Here is a 21,381-nt window from a genome sequence, read left to right as displayed (position 1 = left end):
TAAAGAATGTGGTGTAACGTTTCTGCTTACTCCAGGCAATTTAAAAAGAAAGTGCAAAGTGGCTTGAACCTCATGTTCTGTATTTGTCCAGCATGCTGACACACGAATGTGACTCCTGCGATGCAGGGATGGGAACATGGCAACAAGTAGGAGGGGTTAGCTAAAGTCCAAGCACTTCTTCGTACAGAGGGATCAGGGGAGGCACACTAATAATAACCGGGGTTAGGACCAACAGCATACAAATCACAGTATTCCTCTATGGCTAACGAGTGCTACTGCTGTACATAATTACCGTCATGCTTCAGGGTCTGTCCGCAACTTCAGAAGACACGGCAAAACAAGACAATTACTTCAGTAACAGTCATGTGTTAATCAAGAGATTTCAGGTGACACGCTGTCAGACACCTACACATGAAACGTCTGTAACGTTAACGCTAAATCTCCATATGGCTAAAAAAAGAAGCTGAAACTCAGCAACAGCTTACTTATTGGTATATAGACCACCTTTATAGATAACAACACACACGCCGACTTGTTAATGTAAACTGAAACAATAACAGTGCTTGCTAATTGAGACTAGCCCGCGAGCTAGCGCTAACTTAACGTTTTTCAAATCGCTGTCAACTTCGTCATAACTGGTGCTTACCGGTGATTCAAAGAAGTAAATAAATCTGGGCTGGTTTAGTCTGGTTAGTCGCTGTTTCTTCCGAAAGGGTTATCCAAGCAAACTCTTGCCATCCCCTCCTCGGCTCTTCACTTCGCCGGGTGGTGAAGCTGAATCCAGAAGCTAATATTTAGCTCTGTTGTGCTAGCTGGCCATGTAGCCAGAGGAGGTAGCTAGCAAGTCCTCCTCGCGGTCCGACTCCGACTGGAAGAGTAAAAGCGATAGACTGAATATCTTAAACAGCCGTCCAGCTTTAAATCACCCTTAAATGGATGAATGTGTCGGAACAGAAGGACTCTCAGTCCTCTCCTCCTCTCTCAGTCATGCCTGTGATGTGATGTGATGCCGTGGCTCCTCCCCTTTTTAAACCCAGTTTTTTTCCACCTCTCAGAGCAGCGCAGTGCTGCTTTCATAAAAATCCACGCCTGACCACAGTGAACGACAAAACACCAGAGGACAGTCATCTATGAGCAGTAGCATAGTTACGGCCTTATTGTTTTATATCTGAGAATTTGTCATGATGAGCACAGTTTATCTCTAGTTTTATTTTGCAACCAGATCAGCATGTCACACTACCAGATCATACGGTATGTTTCTAGTCCAGTGTTGTGTGTATTGTGTATTGTGTGTATTGGCATTAGGGGGGAAATTATGTTGCTATTGAGACTGACATTTCACCAAAAAAGAATATATGAGATTGAGCATGGACAGAAGGTGAGGGTTACTTTAGGGCGACCTGCTTGTTAAAGGGGCGCTATTTAGAATTGCAAAAGAAAAGAAAGAAAAGCTCCTCCGTGAATCGCCACCTTATCGTGGTGGAGGAGTTTGAGTGGCTCAGTGATCCTGGGAGCTATGTTGTCCGGGGCATTAGCCCCTGGTAGGGTCTCCCAAGGCAAACAGGTTTCAGGGGAGAGCCCAGACTAAGAGCGGTTCAAAACAACCCCTATGATAGTTAGCCCACGGACTACAGCCACCTCGCCCGGACCAGGGAAACCGGGGCACCCTCCCGGAGCCAGACCCAGGAGGGGAGCTCGTAGGCGAGCGTCTGGTGGCCGGGCCTTTGCCCATGGGGCCCGGTCGGGCTCAGCCCGAATAAACACCATGGAGCAGCCACCCTGTGGACCCACCACCCGCAGGGACAAGCATCGGGGTCGGGTGCTATGCAGACCGGGCGGCGGGTCGGGCGGGAGGCCCGGGCATGCCGATCGCCAGCGGCATAGACTAGCTCTAGGGACGTGGAACGTCACCTCGCTAGCGGGGAAAGAGCCGGAGCTGGTGCAGGAGGTGGAGCGATACCAGCTAGAAATAGTTGGACTCACCTCCACACACAGCGTTGGCTCTGGAACCAAGCTCCTGGAGAGGGGTTGGACTTTGTCCTTTTCCGGAGTTGCCCAGGGTGAGAGGCGCCGGGCGGGAGTGGGGATACTCACGAGCCCCCGGCTGAGCGCCGCTGTGTTGGAGTTCTCCCCGGAGAGCGAGAGGGTCGCCTACGGGTTGCCGGGAGCAATGCCCTGACTGTGGTTTGTGCTTATGCACCAAACAGCAGTTCAGAGTATCCGGCCTTCTTGGAGTCGGTGGGAGGGGTCCTGGAAAGGGCGCCGCCTACCGACTCCATAGTTCTCCTGGGGGACTTCAACGCTTACGTGGGCGATGACGGAGAAACCTGGCGGGGGGTGATTGGGAGGAACGGCTTGCCCGATCTGAACCCGAATGGTGTTTCGTTATTGGACTTCTGTGCTTGCCACGGTTTGGCCATAACGAACACTATGTTCGAACATAAGGTGGCTCATAAGTGTACCTGGTACCAGAACACCTTAGGCCGGAGATCAATGATCGACTTTGTAATCGTATCATTTGATTTGCGGCCGTATGTCTTGGACACTCGGGTGAAGAGAGGAGCAGAACTGTCAACTGATCACCACCTGGTGGTGAGTTGGATCAGATGGCAGGGGAACCGGTTGGAAAGACCCGGCAAACCCAAACGTGTAGTGAGGGTGAACTGGGAACGTCTGGCGGAGGACCCTGTCCGGGAGGTCTTTAACTCCCACCTCCGGAAGAACTTCTCACACATCCCGAGGGAGGTTGGGGACACGGAATCCGAGTGGACCATGTTCAAAGCCTCTATTGTGGACGCGGCCGCTAGGAGCTGTGGCCGGAAGGTCATCGGTGCCTGTCGTGGCGGCAACCCGAGAACCCGGTGGTGGACACCGGAGGTGAGGGAAGCCGTCAAGCTGAAGAAGGAGACCTTCAAGGCCTGGTTGGCCCAGGGGTCTCCTGAAGCAGCTGACAGGTACCGGCAGGCCAGAAGGGCTGCAGCTGCGGTGGTCGCGAATGCTAAAACTCGGGCATGGGAGGAGTTCGGGGAGGCCATGGAGAAGGACTTTCGGTTGGCCTCAAGGAGGTTCTGGCAAACCATCCGACGGCTCAGGAAGGGAAAGCAGGGCTTACCCCAGGCTGTTCTCAGCAGGGGGGGGAACTGCTAACCCGGACGGAGGACATCGTCGGGCGGTGGAAAGAGCACTTTGAGGAACTCCTAAACCCGACCAACATGTCCTCTGCAGAGGAGGCAGCGCCTGAGGACCTAGGGGGAGGCTCACCCATATCCCTAGCAGAGGTCGCTGAGGTAGTTAAAAAGCTCCTTGGTGGCAAGGCGCCGGGGGTGGATGAGATCCGCCCTGAGATGCTGAAGGCGCTGGACATAGTTGGGCTGTCCTGGCTGACACGCCTCTTCAATGTCGCATGGGGGTCGGGATCAGTGCCCATGGAATGGCAGACCGGGGTGGTGGTTCCCATCTTCAAAAAGGGGGACCGGAGAATGTGCTCGAATTACCGGGGTATCACACTACTCAGCCTCCCGGGGAAGGCTTATGCCAGGGTGCTGGAAAGGAGGCTCCGACCGCTTGTCGAACCTCAGATTCAAGAGGAGCAGTGCGGATTCCGTCCCGGCCGTGGAACAGTGGACCAGCTCTTTACCCTCGCAAGACTACTGGAGGGGTTCTGGGAGTTTGCCCAACCAGTCTACATGTGCTTTGTGGACTTGGAGAAGACTTTCGACCGGGTCCCTCGGGGGGTCTTGTGGGGGGTGCTGCGGGAGTATGGGGTGCCGGACCCGTTACAACGGGCGATCCGGTCTCTGTACGACTGCAGTAGGAGCTGTGTCCGCATTCTCGGCAATAAGTCAGACACGTTCCCGGTGGGTGTTGGCCTCCGCCAGGGCTGCCCTTTGTCACCGGTCCTGTTCGTGATTTTCATGGACAGGATATCTAGGCGCAGCCTGGGGGCGGAGAACGTCAGTCTCGGGGGTCTCGGGATCGCTTCTCTGCTATTTGCAGATGATGTGGTCCTGTTAGCCTCCTCGGATCGTGACCTCCAGCATTCACTGGGGCGGTTTGCAGCCGAGTGTGAAGCGGCGGGGATGAGAGTTAGCACCTCCAAATCTGAGGCCATGGTTCTCTGCCGGAAACCGGTGGATTGCTCCCTCCAGGTGGGGACGGAGTGCCTACCTCAAGCGAAGGAGTTCAAGTATCTCGGGGTCTTGTTCACGAGTGAGGGTAAGATGGAGCGGGAGATCGACAGACGGATCGGTGCAGCTGCAGCAGTAAAACAGGCGCTGCACTGGACCGTCTTGGTGAAGAGGGAGCTGAGCCGGAAGGCAAAGCTCTCAATTTACCACTCGGTCTACGTTCCTACCCTCACCTATGGTCACGAACTCTGGGTCGTGACCGAAAGGACAAGGTCGCGGCTACAAGCGGCCGAAATGAGCTTCCTCCGTAGGGTGGCCGGGCTCAGCCTTAGAGATGGGGTAAGGAGCTCGGTCATCAGGAGGGAGCTTGGAGTAGAGCCGCTACTCCTTCGCGTCGAAAGGAGTCAGCTGAGGTGGTTCGGGCATCTAATTAGGATGCCTCCTGGACGCCTCCCACTGGAGGTTTTCCAGGCACGTCCAACTGGGAAGAGACCCCGGGGAAGATCCAGAACACGCTGGAGAGATTACATCTCCCAGCTGGCCTGGGAACGCCTCGGGATCCCCCAGAATGAGCTGGAACATGTTGCCGGTGAGAGGGAGGTCTGGGTCGGCCTGCTTGACCTGCTGCCACCGCGACCCGACCCCGGATAAGCGGTGGAAAATGGATGGATGGATGGAAGAAAGAAAAGCCTCTAGTGTGGGGGAAGCTTCACACATGTCAAGTCTTTAATTTCCCACGTTTCAACCAATGGCATTTCAGACCCCCACTGCCTTATACATGTCCTCATCCTACAAACCCCACACCTCAGGCTTGCTGTCTGACTAACAATGCCTAAAACCGGTGTATAAATGAGTCAAATCGGTGTTTGTTGAATTTAATTACAATATATGAAAAGCGATGACACCAACGCTCTCTTTCTTTCAAACCCTCTCATTCTTTTAGCTGTTCAGAATGAAAGAACGTGGAGTGTCTTTGGGTCACCTACCCTCAAAAGTGTGTCACCTTGGCAAGATGCCAAACACCCAAATACCAAATGTAAATGGAGACAGGGAGCTATTTTGGCCAGAGGTAATGAATGCTGCCATTGGACTGTGATAGTTTCTGTATCACTGTCACATATAACAAGCTTTGTAAAGTGCTGATTCTATATAATTTACACACCTGTAATCCAAGACCTCTGCTGTTGAAAAAGATTAAACAGAAGTTAATTGTGACCGGTCACCCTGCATCACCCTGCATCACCCCGCATCACCCCATGGTGTGATAATAACTGTCACAAAGTAACTGAAATGAAGTGGAAAAACACAAACCCATTTAAGTGGTTCATCCATTAAGATTCAATTAGAGAAGTAGATTTGCGTGAACAAATTTATTTTACTGTGTGTTTCATATACACGTGTTGCCCAAATATGTGTAGACTTTGCTGTGGCATAAGCTTCTGTTTAGTTCCCAGAGTTAAGTACAGTCACATCCTAATTATATAAGATTAGTGATGGCGGTGGATGATAGCATTAACAGGCAGGCTAGTTGAGTCTGTACACTGAGGTCTACCACCGCACCAGATGTTAAAGAACAACAGCAGATGCATTAAAATGTTGCATTAAATGATATTGTATAGTCTGGCTGGAAAATGTGTTTATGGCGGATTTGATTAATTGAGAATCCATTCATACCATTCCCATGAAAACAGGATGTGCCAGCAAATATCAGAACTTTGGCTTAGATTGAATCATTGCAAAGAGTCATCATGTTGTTTGCTGTTCAGTAGATCTGCAAGGGTGGATTTTGCCATTAGTAAGCGAAAGCAGATCACATACCATCAAGGCGAATACTGTGCTTCTGTGACAGCCCAGGTTCATGTACAGCTTGGTCTTCATTCCTCACATCTCCGGTCTCCTTCCTTGTGTTCCTCTTTCCTTTATTACCTGCACTCTCAAAGTCCAATAAAAGCAAAAAAAGAAACCAGGAGCACAATCCTTATATATCATCAAGTGAAGCATGTGTGACCTAAATGAAGGAGGATTCACGGCCTCTGGAGAGGGTTTCAAAAGACTACTAAATACAAATACAGATGATTCATAAAAATAATTTAGAGAACAAAAACAGTATGCGGATGCTTGTAAAATTTGTCTAATCAGCTGTGCAGATTTTGATCAAGAGCATGTGTTAATGAAATATTACAGCAGCATCTGTGGCAAATGGGTCACGACAAGGATATGCAGTGTGCTCTGCTGGGCAATGGCTGCAGTTACAACGCATTGCAATTAAGGAGGCATAAATGCCAACAGACTTAATTCCATAAACTGATGTTTTAGCAACATCATGCTCTTTATATTTCCAATTTCTCACCACAGTAAAAGTAGAACAAATCACATTGTACCCAGCTGCAGTTTGTGTTACCCCTATATATTCTACTTTTCCTCACAGCTGAGAAAACTCGCCTTCTTCACAATCAGTTTTTATCTGAAAAAAAGCTTCTGCAGTCATATGTGTGTTGTCTTTCCTGATTGAACTTGTGTTACATCATCCTACAGTAGTGATGCCGATAAATGTACAGGTGGCACTTTTTGGACCTGGAGAATGAATTCATCTACTGCCAACAGCAGGTCAAATGTTCTACTTACCCACAGGAATATCCACAAGGATTGGCCTATATACAATTTGGAAAAGACATTCATGGTTCTCAGATGAGCGACTTACACAGGTTGACATTTGTGGTTTATCTATTGGAGGGATTGTGATGACATTTGGTTCAGACATTTGTTTTTCCCCACAGGAGGAATTCCCAAAACTTTGGTGATCCCTTAACATGGTTTTGACTAAATTCCTGCAGAAATAATGAGATTGTTGAGTAAACATCACACCTCAGTATGTTAGCATTTAGTTCAAAGCACCACTGAGGCGAAGTACAGTCTCACAGAGCCGCTAGCATGGCAGCAGACTGTTTGATATTATATTAATGATGGTATTTTACAGATCAGTAAAGGTAAAACGAATATAGATTAAAACAATATATACAATTATGTGGAAAAAGTCTCTTCTTGATTCTATGCAAGAAAAACAAAAACCTTTTCCTTAATTAGGCTATATGGCAAAATGTTGCTCCTGGTGGTGATTGTTATGATACAAATGTGATTATTGTCATTATCTGCTGATTGTTTTCTTGATCAGGTTTTTAGTCATTTTGTCTAGAAAATACTGATCAAATGCCCTGTATAATTTCCCTCAGCTCAAGGTGACCTCTTTAAATGACATGTTTTGTCTGAATAACAAATCCAAAAGTCTTCAGTTTACAATAATGTATCACAAACAAAAGCATCACATTCTCACATTTGAGAAGCTGGAAGCAGCTAACATTTGGCAATTCATTTTCTGTTGATGATCGTTTCAATGACTAATCATTGCAGCTCTTCAGTCAATGCCCATTTTCAATATCATTTCAATACCACTATCAGTACCAGCACACAGCCACCAGAGGGCCTCAATAAAACTAAAATATAACTTCCAGTTACTTTATACAACCGATTCTTTAAACGAAATGAATCATATCTATGCATTTGTTAATGGTCATAGTGTGTTTCATTTTAAGATTACTATGGAGTAATTTAGAGATTGAACCAGATTTGGCACAAAAAGCTGTTTTAAATCAGTTACTGGTCTTTATTTATGTGATGATATTACACGCAATATGTAGAGTTCTGCAGTGGCATCAGTAACTTGCTGTCCACCTATATTCTAGCCATCAGGCAACGGCTGACGTTGATGGTGACATCTCGCCCTGCTGAGACACAGAAACATGTCCTTGCAGGTGTGAGCAGAGAGCAGCATGAGGGCAGGAAGTGGTTTTTAGAGTCTGACAAGCCGATCTTGGCAGGAAGCGCAGCCTCGCTTTGACAGGAAACTGATCTTAACAGTCAACAGTCCATACACCCACCCACAGGTATCTGACAACGTGGATACTGTCACTCTTTTACTAATAGACCGCTTTATTGATCATGGAATTAATAATAGTCACTGGTGTGACATTTGTGACATTTGTGTTGTAGATCTTTACATGTAATATCATTAAAATATTACATTTTTCAATGCATGATAGAAGACAGAGTACGGGTTAGAGATGAAGTTGCGTCCTCCATTTAAATGAAGAATGAAAAACCACACTTCTCATATTCATAGTGTGTGACTGACTAAATGACTCAAGAAGAGACAGACAAGCAGGTTTCCTTTGAGGTAGTATTGGAGCTGAAATATCAAATCATACTTAGAATACCTTGGATGAAAGCAGAACAGGAAGTGAGAAAGAAGGGAAGTATTAGGTGAAAACATAAAGCAAAGAAAAAAAATAATTGTTCTGTGACATTTCATGAGGAAGCAAGTGCGCTGTGAGTGAGAGGAGCTGGGCGCTGCAGCAAAGCAACCCCAGACAGAGCAGCTAGTTGCATGTTGTTGCCGGATAACATTTGGCAAGACAGGAAACGAGAGAAGCAGAGAGACAGAACTAGTGAAGGCATCGACTACTGTGACATCCTTAGCACTCACAACAGTCTCAAAGACAGCAGTGAATTAGCAGGGAAACAGGTGAGGTCTCCTATGAAGGCATTTGAATTTAAATTTTGACTTTGATTGATGCATCCTTGAGAGGAGAGACAAAACTTGAGTCACACACCCTAAAATCTAGAAATGGGCACTGAGGAGAAAGATTTAGAGCCTGCAGCTCAACAACCACCGAAGGAGCAGGGATCACCAGAGAGGGAAAAGGAATCGTCTGGGGAGCCTCCCCAAGGACAAACTTCTGAGACCACCGACCCCCTCAACACGTACAAGTGGCATACCGGCTCAAAGGGAAAACTCAATGACTTGAAAGAAGATGGAGAAGGAGGAGCAGCTTCCTCCACATCTACAATCGATAAGAGTCAAAAGGCCTCCACCAACAAATGGAGCAAGATGCAGAACTGGCGCAAGGCCCTGAGCGAGGACCCTGGAGACAGACATTCATCCAGTGGGAAAGGTGGAGAGGGAGTCAAGCCGGATAAAGGCGCCAGAAAGAACCCCTTCAGAAGGGCCCTGTCCGAGCCTCCCGGGTCACTGTTTGCAGCGCTGTCCCCTTCCTCCGGCTCTGCCAGCTCAGTTCATGCAGCATCATCGTCAGCTGCTGCAGAGACCTCAGGGGTCTCCTCCACAGACCCTTCACAGAAAGGAGGCAGCGGGGCGCTCCTAAAAAAGTACCTGAGGACTGTGTCCCAGAAGCTCAAAAGGCCCAGGCTGCAGAGTCGGAACAGCACCCCAACATTACTGCAAGGTAACCCCAGTTTAGTCAAACTACATCAACTATATTGCTCGGTCTTCCAATTTCATGTTTAAGAGTAGCGCTGTGGTTGGAATGATTAATCTTGTGGTAAATACATCAAATTGTGGTAAAATGTGAATCCCCAGATAATTGTTAAACAGCAAAATGGCCACCTCATGTGGTTAAATATGATTTCCTTACTGTATGTAGGATCATTCAGTGCACACTTACAGTAGCTAGTGCCATATTAGACAAACTCAGTAATAAAAATCAACCTAATAGCAAAGCTGACTAACTTAAAATAAGACAACCTTAAGGAGGAACAGAACAGTATAAAAGTAAAAGATCATTATCGATAATATAATTATATATTAGAATATCTACAAAACTAGTTGCAATGAATTGAAGACTCTTCAGGTTAAATTCTGAGATACTGGAACTTATTTGTCGACCAATAAATTATATATAGATATACATATATAATATATATATAAACTTACAGTTTCCCTGTAAGTTATGTGTGATGACACAGGATGTCAACCCTGCGCCTGACGATACAGAAGGATCTGTAGTAACCTTAACTAAATATTTATAGACATGCGCCAAATTGGATGTCACAATCAGTGGTAAACACAAATGTGTGAAGCAAAAGTGAAGATTCAAATGTCTGTAATTAAACATTGCTTGAACTACAGCATCAACAACTGCTGTTTTTTAAACACATAAATCAATTGTCTGTTCATGCAAATTATCAGAAAATGTCCTTCCCCTCTGAAAAAAGACTAAAGCTAGCAGAGTAGCAGAACCCAGAATTTCTTTATGAGTTCTAGCAAACCCTCAAGTTGAACATGGCAAAGAGCAAAATCCTTGCTCCTGAACATGGCAAAGAGCAAAATTCCAAAAAAGGTCAAAACTGCTGATAAATGACCCAGAAATATAGCTGTAAATGTAGAGCAGCAAACCAGTTCCGATACTGAGCAAAATTTACAAACCACTCTCACAGGAAACTTCCGCTCTGCTGAGAAGGAACTCAAAGCTAAAGCATTTCAGGCTTACCATTTAGATCCTGAGAGGGACATCGCTGAATAAAATGTTAAAGCGACGGCTTTGTTCTTTTTCATTCGTGATGAATTTTCACTGACTGTTGCCTTTTTTAATCCTCGGTTGTTACAGCGCCATCAATGTCAAAACAGTGGCACCTCAGTGCCACTGTGTGGCCACTGTGTGGCACTGAGGTGTTTTAATTATTTTACAAAAATAGCATTCAAGAGTGAACAAAAAAATACATAAACGCTACTACAAGGAACTTTTATTTTGTGTTAATTTTGGCAGTTCCTGTGGACGAAAGTGGTAGTGATTCCGAACGCCTGAGTCCCTTTAGAAAACCTCTCATTTTACTGTAGCAAGGTCTGACAGTCTGCCCCTTGCAGTCCTGGTTCTGGCTCTGCCGTGCTTCCCTTTACTCTAGTGCGCCCAGCAATACAGCCTTGGTCTCCAGCAGCGTGGTGTCAGTTTACAACAAAAACTAAGTACATCTTTGGGCCTCGGCTGACTGAGACCACAGAAACAATGAGAAACGTTGGCAAGACACAGACTGAGCAACAATCATCCAGCTGTAAAAGAGATTTCATTTGGATTATAAATATTGATAAACAAGGAGAAAATCTTACATACACATTATTTATGGATGTATTATTGTTGCAGTTGTTTATTATCTATTCTTGCATTTACTTTAATTAAAACATCATGCCAATTAAGCTTATTGAAAAGGAGAAAATTGAAACCTGAAGTTTCTTGCAAATACATGTTGAAGGTTGTGTACACTAAGGGAAAACTACAGAGGCACCACAGGATGTGCGTAGTTCGTCCTGGTGTGTCATGAAAAGAGAGCGATAGCATCAGTAACGCCGGCAACTCCACAAATAGGAGTGGCCAAGTCCTGTGGGAGATACGTGCCATCATGCCATAATTACCACAAAAAAAGCAAACAAGGGCCAGCGTGTGCCTGTAATTATGTCCATGCACTATTCACATTTATCATTTGACTATATAGTTGGTTCTGCAGAGTGTGAGAAATCAGATGTGATTGTATAGTGTGGTTATACCGCTTGCAACAGTTCAATGCAATTCTCTACAAGCTGCATAGTGAAAAATATCAATGTGTGTGCATGTCTGTTTGTGTGTGCATGTCTGTTTATGTGTGCATGTCTGTTTTTGTGGCAGATTTGGAGGAGGTTGTACCAGCTGAACTCCCAAGACTACAATGGGCCCCGCCTCAGGAGCTGCCCTTGTGGGACATTAGCAATTGTATGCTTGAAGATGGACAAATTCTAATTTCTCCAGATGAAGAGGTACCAACACACACATACGTGCCACTCACCAACTCCCCATAGTTCACTAAAAGTCATTACATCTGCAGCAAAAAGGTGTAAGCACTACACTTCCAGTTAAGTGATAAAATAAGTCTGTGTGTGTGTCTCTTTCTCAGCCAACGATGTGGACTCGAAACCGAGTCAGCAGCTGCCTCTCCAACCTCAGCATGCAGAACCTCTTTGATATCGACACAGGTTAATATATCACCCACACACAATAAAGAACAAACGACACTAAGCCAAACCATAGGAAATTTGGACATGTATGACCAACAAAACAGCTACTGACATCACAGCAGCATTTTGTATGATTGTGCAGACAGTCCCAGAGGAAATGGCTGAATGTTTATGCGTGCGAGTGACAAATTACTTCCTCTACGTTTTTTTGGGGAAGATAACATCTCGCCTGGGTGTTCCAACAGTCAAATGAAAGCTGGTAGTGAGAGTAAGGGCATAATCAGTATCTGCTTGGCTTATGAAGAAGCTGCACTGTGGAAGTGACTGATCCTGTATTGTTTTTGGCTCGTTGGCTCGTTGGCTCGTTGGCTCGGTGTCACCATCATCATGTTGATGAAGAGAGAAGGCCGATGTTAATGGACAGTTAAAAAAGGCCAGAACCACTTGAGATCAAAGTAACAAGACTGTGGAACAACTCCGGACTAAATGATGGGATTTAGACGCTGGATTGTTTGTGGTGGGGCTTTCGGTAAGGGAAAATCAGTCTGACAGTACATTTTAAACTTCTACATTCACGTATTTGACTTTAAAATATATCTTTACCTTACAACTGAAGGGTTTAAAAAATGACACTGAAGAGACAAATCAGGAGAAATCATGGCATAATGTGATCTTCTAATTTCATCCTCTGCAAAGCTTTAAATAGTTTTCAATAATGTCTTCAAGCGAAGTATACAAAATTATTAAAGTTTAGATAGCTGCAGGGCCAGCTGAATACCACATCCTGTATGGCCTAATCTGAAGGTATTTCCTAATATTACAGCTTTAACTAATTGTTTTTTCTTCAGTAGAAGTGCAGAAATAAGTGCTGGCATTGGTGTTGGAGCAGAGACAACACAGAATGTTCAGGGGGGTTTGAACCCAATTAAACATTCTGTTTAGATATTTGAGGCCTGGAAATTATTCAAAGTATCGACCACAAACCCTGAGAGGAAAGAAACTATATTTCTACCAGTATAATTAGCTTTGGTGGAACTAACACAGGTTACCAAGAATATTGAAACACACTGACATAAAGATTACATTTTCAGTTCATTGTCAATATCAAAGAGTTAATTTCTTCCTGATACTCAGAATGTAGCCCTGACCATGTGGCGTCACCAGGTGGCCCTCGACCAAAGAATCAAGATGGCGGTGTGAGGGTGAGTATTGTACACGACAGAGATAACTGCTACCCCCGCATTTCCTGTTGACGTAATACATAATTGCCCTGATACACCATGCTTGCCTTCTTCGCCATTAGGCACTGATCAAGCGACGTCTCGAGAACAGGGCCAAGAGGAACAGCAACACCCAAATTACCCCTAAAGGACTAAACAAAGGAAGCAGGTAAAGTACACTGTACTATTTGTGAAGGCAAATACAGTGCAGTCCATAAGCATACTTGGACATTCAACCATTCTTTGTTGTGTTGGCGCTGTACGCCAGAACATCAGATTTGACATGAAACCTTGAATATGAGATTTAAGTGCATGTATAAAGTCTTGCTAAATGCTAACAATAGCATGCTAACATGCTCACAACGACAATATTTACATGCTGATGTATAGGTACCATGTCAGTAGGCTACAACCTGTGGGGACCATGAATATCTGTACAACATGGCATGGCAATCAATGTGATCTCTACAAGGCCTTCTTTTGGAAACTTACCCCAATGACTTGATTGTTGAAATTCTAATCTATCAATAAATATATTATTCCATATGTATGTAACCTTTCATAGTACCTACATAGGTCTGTGAAAGTTCTTTCAATGAGCTAGAGTCACATGGGCACTAACAATGGGTAGTAAAAGGTGAAAGTAAATTGTATTACCCTTAAGAAATCATGTTATTTCACACTTCACATGTTTACTATTTCCATTTTGACTGACTTATTCAACTCTGATTATTTCTAAGGCACTATGGTTCCCGGGAGTCTGTGTCAATTCCAGTCAGTGCATTGGGGAGTCTAGATCTGAGTGCAGACACCAGCACTGTCATCAGGCCAGTCCACAGCTCTATTTTGGGGGAAAAGTACTGCTTTGAGGTAAACTTTGACTTGTGCATTCTGTCTAAGATACAGGCTACTCAAGGAGCATCATACATTGCCCTCAATTGTGTCGAAAAAGACACTTTATATCCCAGTAAGGCTAACAAGGTCCTGTTGGTTTCATTGCAGGTGATAAACTCTGAGAACACCCACTGCTTTGGATGCTCCTCAGCTGCCGAACGTGATCGTTGGATTGAAGACCTGAGAAGGGCTGCCCAGCCCAACAAGGTAAGCCATTAGCCATTTGTTCTAATGCAATGTATCATGCTTATTCAAAATCCCAATAAAAAGAGTTCAATGCATCTCTGTTCACAGGATAACATTGAGCGCACAGAGAACTCCCTGAGTCTGTGGGTAAATGAAGCTAAGGATCTGCCACCAAAACGGAGTTATTACTGCGAGGTACACCTGGACGGGACCCTGTTCGCCCGCACCAGCAGCCGAGCTGTCGGCAAGCCGCCTAACCGCTCAAGCCTGGCAGGTGACAACTCTACTGGGTCTTCAGGAGGCCTGGGGGCCAGTGGAGGTGTGGCTGGAGGGTGTCAGTTATTCTGGGGAGAATTCTTTGAGCTAGACAACCTGCCGTGTGTCGCCCAAATCACCCTGCACCTCTTCCGAGAAGAAGACCCCAAGAAAAAGCGTCACTCAAGAGATGAATCCAGCCTACACCCGCTGGGTAGTGTGGCCATACCTTTAGCTGAGATACAAAGGAGAACCTATCACGAGAAGTGGTATCCCATTACTCCATACAAGGCCTCAGGCACAGTGGGGAACAAAGAACTGCTGGGTCCACAGGCTTCACTCCGCATCAAGGCTCGTTTTCAGAATTTGCAAGTGCTACCCATGGAGAAATACAAAGAGTTTGCTGAGTATGTGACGGTGGATTATGTGGAAATGTGCAGAAACCTGGAGCCACTTCTGAATGTGAAGGAGAAGGAAGAGCTGGCAGGAGCTCTGGTTCATGTATTGCAAAGCATTGGCAAAGCCAAGGTAGAGTCTCAAAGAAAATGCATAAAAGCTAACTGCACCAAATCTGATTTGAAAAAATACAACAAAAAGGAATAATTTGTTTTCAAATCTAAATGTGTATGCTTCAGGAGTTCCTCCTTGATCTGGGCAGTGCAGAGGTGGAGCGTCTTGCAGAGAAGGAGGCATTGATCTTCAGAGAGAACACATTGGCCACTAAAGCCATAGATGAATACATGAAGCTGGTTGGCCAAAAGTACCTCATTGTCACACTAGGTAAGGAAGCTCAACGGTAAAAGTGGCTTCTTGTAATTGGTATTGATTGGTGCTTTGTATTCATCGAACTCTGTGCTGTCTTTTCACTACAGGAGACTTCATCACCCGTCTTTACACCTTGGTGGAGAACTGGGAAGTTGACCCTCGTAAATGCCCTGCCTCTGAATTGTCAAACAACCAGAAGCACCTGATGGAAGCCTGTGAGGAGGTGGTGCAGAAGATTATTCAGACCCATGGGTGAGAGAAGAGAACTCATCATAGAAAAAGACATGAAATAACAAATATTCAATGTTTAGGCTCGTGTTTGCGCTGAGGAAAAAGTCCAATTCACAAAGCTGATGCTTGATATGTTTCTTGCCTCCAGACCCTTTCCTGAAGAGTTAAACAAGATCTTCTCTAGCTGGGTAGAGCTATGTGAAGACCAGGGCAGACCAGAGATTGGCCAGCGTCTCATCTCTGCTTCACTCTTCCTTCGATTCTTATGCCCTGCTATCCTCAGTCCTTCTCTTTTTGGCCTGACACAGCCCTATCCAGAGCCAAACACCCTGCGTACCCTCACCTTAACTGCCAAAGTCATCCAGAATCTGGCCAACTTCACCCTGTGAGTGGCTTCTTATCTGCTACAAAATCTAGAGAATGGAGAATTGACTTAGTTTACCTTATGTAAATGAAACATTTTGTTCTGATTCAGGTTTGGAGAGAAGGAGGAGTACATGAGCTTCATGAACGAATTCCTGCAGCAGCACTGGGATGGAATGAGAGGTTTTCTACAAACGGTGTCAAATCTAGACACAGAAATCCTAATGTCTTCCTTTGATGGCTATGTGGATCTGCCTCTACGCTTGGCTGTGCTCCATGGCCTTCTGGTAGACATCATCTATCAGAGGGACCAGGTAGGACAGAAAATACATGAGTCCAGTTTGGTTGTTAGTTGTAAAGTTGTGTGTAACTCTTGCAGTATTTAACATTTATGTTTACATGAACAGCAAGCTTGTGTATGATTGGACCAGTAGTCTGTTCTGCATTATGTATAGTTGTCAGTGTCCATGAGTCAATTTGGAGACTAACAGGACAGGTCTCTAATTGCCTGCTTACACCTGATAGTAAAACTGTGATCTGTATCCAGAAACTATTTGGATAAAGAGCTGAACATTTGTGTTTCATTTCAATCTGCCAGCCTAGCTCCAGATAGTCAGGCATAATTGACTACATCTTGATGTTTTCATGTACAGCTTGCTTTGATAGCATTTTTATTATCAATACAAAGCACCAAGGTACTGGTACTAAAGGTACTAAAGAGTGCCTAAATGGGGCCTAACATGCAGCTTGTTTCCCCTCAGGACACAATTGAAAAGCTGCACCCTCTGCCTTCGATTCTGAATCAGATTACAGAGTCACTTGGCCCAGAAGCACATCGGATCATAATTAGCAGGTATGTTGAAGGTCTATATCACATTTGACTTCTCATCAACTTGGAATGTATTAGGAACTTGAATATGAGGTTGTTACATGTTACTTAGCTGACTCTTTCTTGCAGCCAAATGGATCAAGCCAAGCCAATGTACATTCCTCCTAAAGACTTGGCCAAGTACAGCCCTCACCAATCATCCCTCCAGCAGCTTCCTGTCGACTCCAAAGGCCTACGAGATGGGTATGATAGTTGTATGTTACTGGGCTCAGCCAATATTGCTTTTAAGATGTCAATAACTATGAAGGTAATTTCTGACTGCCCCTTAAGTTTTTTACCAATGGTTTATTCTCTCATCCATCCATTCCACATTTTTTGCCAGAGCATTTGATTTATTGATTGCTGTCGGGATGCAATGAAAATTTAAACAAATAGAACAAAAATGTTTTTTAAGAGGATTACCAACCCTACATTTAAGGGCTCTTCAGACAGGCCAGTATAACAGTCACCTTGGATGCAAATACAAGTGATTAACATTTTATATTGGATATTTTTCATCCCAAACCATACCGTTAAACATTTAGAATATCATATGAACCATGTACAAAAAGAAGTACCGTTTCACTATGTTTACTGCAATAAGTGTGTTGTAAGTGAAAGGCGTCTGTCATATTATAGTCAACAATGACTTGCAGGTATCCTTTGATCAATTTGTATGCAAATAAATACACACAGTGTAAAGTACAGATGTAGGATGCTAAAATGATATGCAGATTTTCCAAATGTCATCATTTGATGTAAGGCACTTAAATAAGTAATATATTTATTCATTCATTACTTCAACAGGGATGGAAGGACTCGGAGGAGTATGAGAGAGAGGAAGCCAGTCACCAGAACCCAGAGTGCTCCACATCGACGTCCTGGTCACGCTAAACATACCTTGAAGAGACAGACAAGTTCTGAAAATCTGCCGACATCTGACAATGAGCAAGAGATGGAGACCAACCAACCACTTATCTCATCACCAAATACTGTGAGTATAAAGAGGAACTGTGAGCTTAGTTCGGCTATTTTGGTGACTGAGCTCAGCAGGTCATGTGCTCGTGCCACTGGTATAAAGACTGCTAGACATACCTAACATTTTACTAGTTCACTATTTTAAAATATTGCATTTTTAATCAGTTGTAATCACCATATTTTGACATGTATGTAGGCACTGAGATAGTGTGACTTTGTGTGGTTAATTAGAAGGAATCAAGTAGACTATCTCTGCTCTTGTTTCAGAATGGCAGTATCAAACGTGCACCTGCACCAGTTCCATGGATCAAAGTCAGCCAAAACAGAGAGTCAAGAGAGATGAAGCCTGAAAATGAGCACTTCAACTTACTTGATAGGGTATGTCAACCTGATTCTGGCTGTACAGCGAAAGATCTCATTATTACATTTCATAAAATGCACAGGGTCAGGAACCTGCTGACCTGGTGAGGCCTTTCTGTGTGGAGTTTTGCATGTTCTCCTAGGACCTGAGTGAGTTTTCTGCAGGTGCTCCAAAAACATGCAGCTTAGGTTAATTGGTGACTCTATAATGCCTGTAGGTGTGAATGTGAGCGTGAATGGCTATCAGGCCTGTGATTGACTAGCGACTTGTCCAGGGTGTACCCCACCTCTCGCCCAATGTCAGCTGTGATCGGCCCCCATGAAAGGATAAGCAGGTATAGCTAATGGAATGGAATTTCATGAAATGTAAAATTGTCATTCACATCCCAGCACGCTCAAGAGCTATCAGAGCTCCGTCTGGGGATAGAGCAGGTGACAGAGCGTGAGCTTGACATGGCAAAGCGCCTGGAGGACTTCATTATCCAAAGCCAGGACCAGAATGCAATGCTGCAGGCTGAGGTGACCGAGATCCGGAATCAGCTGGATGTTAGAGAGGAGCAGCTCGCCAGCGCCACCTTCAGGTAAAACAGTCAAGCTCAAAAGTAATGTGCATGCTGCATTTGTCAGCAAGTTTTCCAGTTGTTTATATTTAAAAAGTTTAAAATAAGTTTTTTTATTTCCTGCATTTTGTGTTTTTATCATGAATATGTGTATTCAGTCTGCATATACTGTATTCCACACTTTATAACTTTAATTAGTCTCATAAAGATTAATAAAGCTGTTAATACTTAGATTGGACCGGGTGTAGAAAGCTGTAGGCTAGGCTGTGTTCAGTGTTACTAATTAGCAGTAAAATATTAGATGGTTCCATGTCATTTTGGTGTTTATATGAACATATCTTCCATCTGTCACAGGCTTGGTGTGATTGAGGAGGAGAGGGAGGAAGATGAGAGGAAGCTAAGTGTTGCCACTGCAGCGGCCGAGAGAATGAACGTACTGGTAAGAAGACGGAAAAAGCTGATTTTCAAACTTCATTAGTTCATCTCATAATTCACTTTTTATCTATTCATCCACATGTCAGTCAAAACTGCACTGAACTTTGTATAATAATAAAACTCTGTAGTGTATAGTTCATTGCTAAACACAGGCTAACTTGTAACTACTGAGTTCAATTTGTTAACTTCTGCAGCTTCAAGGTGAAAAGCATTCATTTCAAATGTTTTAGCAGTATATTTGCACGATTTGTGTGATTCAATGCTAATTTTTTAAATATTTTAAATACATGTGAGTGTGTTTGTGAGTGTGTTTGCTGCCCTTTTAAATGTTTTGCCTGCAGTTGAATAAATAATGAGCTGTTATTAATTATATTGTGGGGTGAAACCCCTTCTTTGACAGTACACAGTGGTTGAATAGCATCCATGAGTGACCGGATAAATACATACTGATATCTGTTTTATGTGCTCACAGGAGGAGCAGTTTGCAGACCTGCTGAAGGACCTTCACCAACTCACTGAGGCCAACAACAGTGGCCAAAATAAAACTCAGCATCCGGAAAAGCAACACATCAACAGCAACTGAACTCCGACAGTAAAAAGATTTAGAGCTGCAGTGTCACAGTTTTGTGTAAATACATACATAGAGTTCATGTGGAAGTAATTTCCTGAAGTCAGGTCTCTTGATCACTTGTAAGTTTATTTTAAGAACATATTTAGAACGTATTTCAGTGAGCAAACTCTGACTGAGGTGAACATAAAACCTACATGATATGTCTGCATTTCAGCTTTCACTGTATATCCCGGCTGCAGATATGTGACTTGTAAACATTTCTGATAAATAAAAGAAATACTGAAGTGTTTCTTTCAGACCATTCTGTGTACACACACACACACACTTGAGAAAATTTGACAAATACTTATGCTTAATATTCTCAATGATCAATTATCCCTCAGCAACAAAAAAGGAAAATATTAATTTATTTGTGCTTTGAATTTTTAACACAAAATGTGACACTGCGTATTTTGGTGGCATTGTAGTTATTACTGTAGACAGTAGAGAGAGGGCAGGAAATGAGGGACAGAGATGAAAAAAAGGTCCCTGACTGGACTTGAACGGGTAGATACTGCAGTTCATGGTTAGCCTCCTAGATCACAGGGTGCCTTATTCTGCAGTTGCAGTAAAAGAATAGTTTAAGATTGACATTTCACACACTTTACTATTATGTTATAACATATTAAAATACATGACTGCAGTTTCTTTAATATTTATTTACCAATAAATCTAGTTCAATTCAATTACATCAATTCAATTTACATACATTTTCAATTTAATTACAGTACATCTGTTTCATCAATACAATTCAAATGAAGTGTGTACAATTTAGTTCAGCTCAATTCAATTATATTTAATAGATCGATAAAATCAATTCAAAATTTCTATTCAATTCAGTAACTAGATCTGTGACATCAAGCATTACATTGTACATCTATCATTTGGGCAACTGCATTATAAATCAAAAAAATAAAATGAAACTAATGAAGTAAAATCATTACAATAACATACATACCAACTCAATAATCCTTCTTAAAGGGCACCCTCACTCTACTGTGTCTGATACACAGATACTGACTTCCTGTCAACTAATGAGAATAAAATCCTTTCAGCTGATTAAATCATAATACAAACTCATTATAAAACGACTTTTGTTGCAACTGTGCTAATGTGGGAGACGGTACACATTCATCATTCTTATTGGTCCATGAAGTTTGGTGACATCACATTATTTGATTCAGCATTGCTCTGCCACCCTCTACTTGAGCAGCAGTCTAATTAGCCACCAGGCGAAAACACCTGTGTGGGTTTAGTAGCTGCACTGTGGCTCTTTGTGACCACAAACAAACTCACTACTACTTTGTATAAGAATAGCCCGCTCACAGCAGACACTGTGACTTGTCAAACACGATTGTAATGATTAATATTGATAAATGGATTACACTTAGTTGTTAATCAGCTCTAATATTGCAGCCTACATGCTGGCTCACTAATAACATCTGAACTTTTCCCTCTAACACGTCAAAATATTTCTCTTATCTAAAGTCACAGACAGAAGAATGGTAAAGACAAACTATGCTGCTGCACGTACAGCGACTTTTTCTGGAAGTGTCAACTCTTGGACCAGAAACACCTGGAAAAGACAATGTAAGTTACGGTCTGAGGACTACAGGTTGGAGAGTCAGTGAGGTCACACAGTATATGAGTGTAACATTAAGGGTAATGTAATGGAAAGTGAGGGGAACACAG

General features: G+C 43.7%; 2 protein-coding genes across 2 annotated transcripts in view; one reads left to right on the top strand and one right to left on the bottom strand.

Moving 5' to 3' along the window:
• LOC116394201 (SEC14-like protein 1) overlaps nucleotides 1–1,426 on the bottom strand; it is a 30,192-nt gene extending 28,766 nt beyond the window's left edge. The window contains exon 1 of the mRNA XM_031867100.1: nucleotides 647–1,426. The gene's annotated coding sequence lies outside the window, so the exon portion shown is untranslated. The remainder of the gene's footprint in view (nucleotides 1–646) is intronic.
• Nucleotides 1,427–8,547: 7,121 nt separating this feature from the next.
• rasal3 (RAS protein activator like 3) lies at nucleotides 8,548–19,939 on the top strand. Its single transcript, XM_031867059.1, has 19 exons — nucleotides 8,548–9,427; nucleotides 11,639–11,766; nucleotides 11,904–11,982; nucleotides 13,099–13,166; nucleotides 13,268–13,353; nucleotides 13,925–14,054; nucleotides 14,187–14,285; nucleotides 14,373–15,047; nucleotides 15,155–15,299; nucleotides 15,392–15,536; nucleotides 15,664–15,900; nucleotides 15,991–16,192; nucleotides 16,640–16,731; nucleotides 16,837–16,950; nucleotides 17,554–17,740; nucleotides 17,992–18,102; nucleotides 18,475–18,665; nucleotides 18,999–19,083; nucleotides 19,552–19,939. The coding sequence occupies exons 1-19, from the start codon at nucleotides 8,809–8,811 to the stop codon at nucleotides 19,660–19,662; spliced, it is 3,504 nt and encodes a 1,167-aa protein (XP_031722919.1). The 5' UTR covers nucleotides 8,548–8,808; the 3' UTR covers nucleotides 19,663–19,939.
• Nucleotides 19,940–21,381: the final 1,442 nt, after the last annotated feature.

This window comes from Anarrhichthys ocellatus, unplaced genomic scaffold (genome assembly GCF_004355925.1).
Source record: "Anarrhichthys ocellatus isolate YVR2014 unplaced genomic scaffold, GSC_Weel_1.0 scaffold38, whole genome shotgun sequence".
Taxonomy (NCBI): domain Eukaryota; kingdom Metazoa; phylum Chordata; class Actinopteri; order Perciformes; family Anarhichadidae; genus Anarrhichthys; species Anarrhichthys ocellatus.
Note: the sequence above shows the minus strand (reverse complement) of the source record. Positions and strands in the feature narration are given on the sequence as shown.

Excerpts from the sequence above, each read along its gene's own strand:
- rasal3 (XM_031867059.1), top strand. The coding sequence starts at position 8,809 with ATGGGCACTGAGGAGAAAGATTTAGAGCCTGCAGCTCAACAACCACCG. Across the intron at positions 11,767-11,903 it reads TAATTTCTCCAGATGAAGAG|CCAACGATGTGGACTCGAAA; the intron begins GTACCAACACAC and ends TCTCTTTCTCAG. Across the intron at positions 17,741-17,991 it reads TTATCTCATCACCAAATACT|AATGGCAGTATCAAACGTGC; the intron begins GTGAGTATAAAG and ends CTCTTGTTTCAG.